This window comes from Myotis davidii, unplaced genomic scaffold (assembly GCF_000327345.1).
Source record: "Myotis davidii unplaced genomic scaffold, ASM32734v1 scaffold1206, whole genome shotgun sequence".
NCBI classification, from domain to species: domain Eukaryota; kingdom Metazoa; phylum Chordata; class Mammalia; order Chiroptera; family Vespertilionidae; genus Myotis; species Myotis davidii.
In genome coordinates, this window is record NW_006297217.1 from 113,747 (window position 1) to 121,123 (window position 7,377).

General features: G+C 34.1%; 1 protein-coding gene across 1 annotated transcript in view; it reads right to left on the reverse strand.

Moving 5' to 3' along the window:
• The window catches only part of RPS6KA6 (ribosomal protein S6 kinase, 90kDa, polypeptide 6), a gene marked incomplete at its 3' end in the record, with an annotated part of 162,078 nt that overhangs the window by 112,088 nt on the left and 42,613 nt on the right, over positions 1–7,377 (reverse strand). The window contains exon 3 of the mRNA XM_015569967.1: positions 1,611–1,724. Coding sequence (XP_015425453.1) covers positions 1,611–1,724 — 114 coding nt within the window. The remainder of the gene's footprint in view (positions 1–1,610; positions 1,725–7,377) is intronic.

Genomic DNA, 7,377 nt, shown 5'->3' on the forward strand with positions numbered 1-7,377 from the left:
AGAAGTTAGGAGCCAGTGGTTCAGGATTGTGAGAGGGATGTCCGATTGCTGGTTTAGGCCCGATCCCAGGGATTGGGCCTAAACTAGCAGTCGGACATTCTTTGAGGGGTCCTGGATTGGAGAGGGTGCAGGCTGGGCTGAGGGGGCCCTCCCCCACCAAGTGCACGAATTTTGTGCACTGGGCCTCTAGTATAGTATAATGACTTGAAATCATGAAATGTTTGCCTGGTATGATTTTATTTAAATTTATATTTAATCACTTATACAACCAGGATATGAAAGAACTTTATCTCTGTTTTCTAAAATTAATATCATAAAAATATAATGCAAAATAATTAAATGAATATTATATTTAAAAAATGAAATAAAACTGTGCACAATGAACATACCTACTCTACAGGCCAATTCTATAAACACGCCCCCTCCCCCGCCGACACACACACACACACACACACACACACACACACACACACACATTCTATTAAAAGCTCTTTCTAGTTTTACTCTTGCCAGAACAACTATTCAAGTCCTATTTCCTCGTCTTCACATATCTCTTGTATCAATTCACTGCTAAACTACAACCCAGCTTAATTTGTCCTTTTTGTGTTCTGGAAATGTTTCTCTATATTTTAAATGTTATATTAATATCACATAGATATTGGGATATTTTAAGACAATTAATGTCTATTTTATATTCACTAATACTGCTTTTGCAACTCTTGGGGACATGCTGAATGTTCAATAAGTGTCTTTCTTTTAAAATGTTTCAGAATATGATAAATCACCACTGTGCAATGGCTTTACTTTTTTTCTTTGAAATTAAATCTCAGACACTTTGAAATTAGGAATTTCTCACTATCTTTCTCCCTTAAATTATTGTTGTTGTTGTTATTTTCCTAAAGCTGTTAGTGCATGTGTGCAATGATTTTCATGTATTAGATGCTAGGTGCACAAAAGTTAGGAACCAGACCTACATATTTCTTTTCCAAAAATCATATGCCATCGAGTATTCAATAAACAATTTTAGTAATGAGTTTCACAGATAATCTTTCTCAATTTTTATTTCTCTCTTAAAATATAAGATTCTTGAAAGGAAGGATTTTGACTTAATTCACATATCCCTCAGTATCTACCCTTGCTATACTTTACACACATACTGCTTTAGGAGATGATAGATGAATTCATGCATTTAAACATGAATTGATACATACATTCTGACTTCTATGATAGAGCTAAGGAATATAGATTAAATCAGCAGTAGACAGCAAGTTGTGATCATGTTAGCCTGTAAACAGGAAAACGTCAACCTTTTTTTTTTTTAAGAAAAATTAAACTTCCTTGATTTAGGCAGCAAATAAATACCACGATATATCTTGCCCTAGAAAAATGAGTGAGCCCAGAGCATTTGAAAACTGTTATTATATGGGGAAGTATAAATAAATGGAACTAAAAGTACAACAGAAATAAAATTAGTAAAATTAGGAAGTTATCTTTGTGTGCATCCTTTGACAAATCTAAAAAAGACACACTTAACAGATTTCTAGCTATGTGTACACTTTTTTTGCTGAATGTTTAGAAGAGAAGCAAATGTGGAAAACAACATTCATTACCTTTCCAAAGGATCCCTGACCAAGAACCTTGAGCAACTCAAACTGTGCAGGGTCTGCTTTCTCATATCCTTCCTTAACATGATGTGTAATAGGAATTTCTTTAACTCCTTCATCCTGTAAAAAGAAAATACAAATAATATTCACATCCAGTTGCAACATATTATGATAAGCTTAGAGTCAGGAAACATACCAGAAATAATTTAATACCCAACTCCTTCAATCTAGCATAGACTTTTATGGGCTACTGGTATCCCCAATTCCCTGTTTTCTAACACATAGAGCTTCATCACTATCACCAGCCCCATTATATAATTTCATGTAAATAAAAGCATATACCTGTTCTTGCGCCAGTACTAGGCTGCTTTGAGTACAGTGGTTTTGTAGTATAACTTGATATCTGGTATTGTGTCTCCCCAACTTCATTATTCTTTCTCAAGATTGCTGCAGCTATTTGGGGTCTTTTTCTATTCCATATAAATATTTGGAATATTTGTTCTAGGTCTGTGAAATAAGCTGTTGGTATTTTAATAGGAATTGCATTGAATCTATAGATTGTTTGGTAGTATGGCCATTTTAATGATGTTGATTCTATTAATCCATGTACACGGTATATTCTTCCACTTGCATATATCTTCTTCTATCTCTTTTTTCATTTCCAAATACAAGTCTTTTGCCTCCTTGGTTAAGTTTATTCCTAAGTATCTTAACTATTTTGTTGCAATAGTAAATTGGGTTGTTTGTTTAGTTTCCCTTTCTGAGAGTTCATTATTGGTGTATAAAAATGCCATAAATTTCTGGGACAATAGGGTGGTCAAGGCCTGGGCAGGGTGGTGGGGGAGAGGGCAATGGGGGAAAAAGGGGTCATATGTAATACTTTAAACAATAAAGATTTAATTTTTAAAAAGCATATAAAGTCTATGCTTCAACTTTCCCTTCCAAGTAAGTACAAGGAAAATATAAACAAAGTGTCTTAAGACGCTCACCATAATATGACTCATGAGGTAGATGCAAAGAAAGTCAAGAGATAAATATATTTTTGTAAACTGTGGAGAATGGCAAATAAATGTGAACTTCCAGCTTCTCTTGAATAGTATTTCACTATGCCCTTTTAATTAGTCAGTGATATATAAATATTTAAGTGTAAAACTAGTCACATCATTAAAAAAGAAACTGGCATAGACACGCAATCTGCAAAGCCCAAACAAATCTTTCTAGGCCATAACCCTATTTTTATTAAAATATTATATATAAGTTATATGCCAGATTTCCTAACACTTAGATAAAGCAGAAAGGAAACTACCCAGAGAGTGTTTCTTCTCTTTGATGTAGGACTCTACTCAGCTGTGAAGACTACACTCAAGTGAGCTGCAATGCTAGAGAGACATAGTAGCTAGGATGAAAAAAAAATCCTCAGATGTATTACATATCACAAAACAAGAGCTGAGATATATTATCCAACCTTCTCACTGTATAAAGGAGAAAACTGAGATTTAGAGTTTAAGGTCACATGACTAATTTATCACAATGCTTACATGTCTCAATAGCCTTCCATTACAGGGTTGGGGCAAAAGTAAGTTACAATTTTTCCATATGGAAATTAATACAATAATTAATAAATAATAATACAAGAATAAACTCTGTGTTTCACATACAGATATAAAACTACTTTTGCACAATACTGTACCATGTTTTTAATAGAAGTTATTGGGGTATCAGCATGGATGAACCTGGAGATGCTATGCTAAGTGAAATAAGCCAGGAAGAGAAAGACAAATACCACATGATTTCAGTTATATGTGGAATCTAATGAATAAAATAAACAAAAAAAATAAAAGGAGACTCATAGATACAGAGATCAGACTGACAGCTGTCACAGGGAATGGGGTTGGGGAGCTAGGTGAAATAAGTGAAGAGATTAAGCAAGAAAAAAATATATATATGTAACACATAGACACAGACAACAGTGTGGTGATAGTCATGGGGTGGGGAATAGGTAGAGGTGGGCAAAGGGCAAGCAAATGGGTACAGAAAGAAACTTAGCTTGGGACAATGGGTGCAGATGCAGTGTGCAGATGATGTTTTACTGACTTGTATATTTGAAACATGTATGTTTTTGTGAACAAATGTTATCAATCTGTACTATATTAATTGTGGCCATGATGTCAAGAATATTATTAATAAATTTACCCATTAATTAATGGACAAACCAATAGGGTCTCTGGCCAAATTGAGCAAGAGTTTAGTCTCAAGTAAGCTATGTTTCAAAACAGCTAAAATTACTTGTGTCACATAGGTAGACAGACATTCATTCTCTCAAGAGGAGCATCTAGGCAGAGAAATTTTAGCTTTAAAGTATTAGGAACCAGTCAGAAATGAAAAATGACCTCTAAAATGATGACTGTGGATGTTTTTCATATATAAAAATAGCATTTCACTGGCCCTTTTAAGTAGCTAGGAGAGTGATTTTCCCCTTTTGAATAAGACTTTCTTTTTTTTTAAGTGAAGAATCTATTTTGATCTCACCTTTTATTTCTTCTTTGACCCAACCATTTTTTTTTTTTTAGTAGCATGGTCTATAATCTCCACATATTTGTTTGTTTGTTTTTTTTACTTTCTTTTTGCCATTGATTTCTAATGTTAAATCATTGTGTTTTGAGAACATGCTTTTTATGATTTCAATCTTCTTAAATTTGTTGAGACAAGTTTAGTGACCCAATATATGGTCTAATCTTGAGAGTGTTCCATGTGCACCAGAGAAGAATGTATAATCTGATGTTCTGAGATGAAAGGCTCTGTAAATGTCAATTATGTCCACTTGGACCAATGTGTCATTTAAATCCAATATTTCTTTATTGATTTTCTGTTTGGGTGGTCTATCTAGAGCTGTCAATGGGGTATGTAGATCCCCAATTATGACTGCGTTTTTGTCTGATTATCCCTTTAGTTCTGTGAGTAGTTGCTTTATACGTATAGATGCTCCATGATTAGATACATATATATTAAGAAGTGATATGTCTTCTTAATGTATTTTCATCTTTATCATTACAAAATATCATCTTTGTTTCTTGTTACTTTTGTTATTTTGAAATCTGTTTTATGAGATATGAGTATGGTTGCACCTGCTTTCCTGTGGATGCCATTTGCTTGTAGAATCATTTTCTACCCTTTGACTTTAAGACTAACTTAGTTTTTTGTTTGTTTTTCACCTTAGATGTGTTTCCCAAAGGCAGCATATGGTTCACTTTTGTTTTTTTATCCAATCTGTTACTCTGTGCCATTTTTTTTAAAAAAAAAAATATTTTATTGATTTTTTACAGAGAGGAAGGTAGAGGGATAGAGAGTTAGAAACATCGATGAGAGAGAAACATCAATCAGCTGCCTCCTGCACATCTCCCACTGGGGATGTGCCCGCAACCCAGGTACATGCCCTTGACCGGAATCGAACATGGGACCCTTCAGTCCGCAGGCCGACGCTCTATCCACTGAGCCAAACCGGTTTCGGCTACTCTGTGCCATTTTATTGGTGAACTTAGTCCATTTACATTTAGGGTAATTATTCACGTACTAGAGACTCGGTGCATGAAATTCTTGCACTCAGGGTGGGGTTACCTCAGCCAGGCCTGCACCCTCTCGCAGTCCCAGAGCCCTCGGGGGATGTCTGACTGACAGCTTAGGCCCGCTCCCCATGGGACATCCTTAGCGCTCCCACCACCGCCACTGCACTTGCCAGGCTTCTGGCTGAGCAGCACTCCCCCTGTAGGAGCTCACTGACTACTAGGGGGACATGAGAAATACATGTCACAAATGCCTTCTAAAATTATAAGCATAGGACTTAAAATAATAAGAAATCAGTTTTGTAAGGTACATTTTCAGGTAAATGTAACATTTACATATCTGGGTAATATAGATATAAATCAATTTAGAGACAACATATTGTTGTCTTTGTGCTAATGGAATCAATCAAAAATCTAATAGTTAAATGAATCTTCTTTTGAAATTCTTAAAATATTGGTAGCATTAAAAATATGTATTTTATTTCTAGGCATAACCACCATTTCATACAAACTTTAAAAGTAAATGTAAGTGCACAACAAACTAACAAAATAGAATACATCTATTCTTTTTTTAATAACATAAGTAATTAACTCGTACCAGTCATCTACTAAAGAAAAATCTTAATGTATTTTTTCGAACATAGACATTGTTGGGAGCAATAAAGGACCAAGTGGTAAAATATGATATCAGATATCTTTCATTAGTGACCTATTACTTAGTACTTCCCAAATTGAAGGCTATCTTGAGAAGTGGAATGATTCCTCATAACAACTCTTTAATATATTAAATTATATTAATAATAATTCAGCCTTGCTAATTGTGTGATAGATATACATGTAATTTTGGAAGCATTTTATTTAATTTTTCTTGTTTTAACTGAAGGAAAAAGAACAAATGACCATGAAAGTCTAAAGCTACAAAAATTGAGATGGAGGAAACTGGTTGTCTAAATTAGTCAATTGCAAAACATTAGGCCTCATATGCAATAACTGAAGTTCAAATTTAAAAAACACTCTTTAAAGAATTTATACATCATAAAGCAATTTCTATAATCCTCTATTATTTAAAACAAAGACAACCACAAAAACACATAGCTTCCAGAATTACATTTGAATAAGCAACCACAATCAAAGCAATCCTATATATGAAAACATGAGACAAAGGAATTATAAAATTATATGGTTAGTGTTTCTTAGAACCCATTTCATTTAACTGTCACAAGTACCTGACACAGTGAAAGTATTGTATTATTTTAATTTTTCAATTACAGTTTATATTCAATATTATTTATAAGTTTCAGGTGTACAGGTAGTGGATAGACAATCATATACTTTAAAAAGTAGCCCCCCTAATATTTCAAGTGTCTACCTTAAATGTACATAGTCATTATAATATTATTGACTATATTTCCTATGCTATACTTTACATGACTGTGACTATTTTGCAACTACCAATTTGTACTTCTTAACCCTTTCATATTTTTACCCAGCCCCCAACTCCTCACTTTGGCCACCATCAGTCTAATCTCCGTCTCTATTACTCAGTTTCTATTTTTTTCATTTATTTGCTCTTCAGATTCCAGTCATAAGTGAAATCATATGGTTGTTTCTTACTCTTTCTAACTTATTTCACTTGGTATAATAATCTCTAGGTCCATCCATGCTGTCCCAAATGGTAAGATCTCATTATTTTTTATGCCTGAGTATTATTCCATTGTATATATCTAGCACAGCTTTTATGGAAAACAGTATGGATGCTTATCAGAAAATTAAAAATGGAACTGCCTTATGACCCAGGGATTTCACTTTTGGGTATATACCGGAACCAAAACACTAATTCAAAAGTACAGCGAAAGAAGAATGTTGTAAGTTTAGATAACTAAGGCCACAAACTAAATCAAAACTTGACACCCCTTTTTAGCAACTGAAGGTGATTGCCTAATGTAAATCATATTAGCATCTAGCATGAATTTTAGTTTTACAATTAAAATTGTACTTCCTGATTCATATTTTATTAAAATTAGACAGGCAAATATTTAACAATAACCCTATGATTATGTATATGTGTTCATGTTGGTTACACTTGTATATATATATACTAGAGGCCTGGTGCACAAAAATTTGTGCACTCAGGGGGGAGGGGGGTCCCTCAGCCCAGCCTGTGCCCTCTCGCAGTCTGGGACCCCTCAGGAGATAACGCTGCTGGCTTAGGC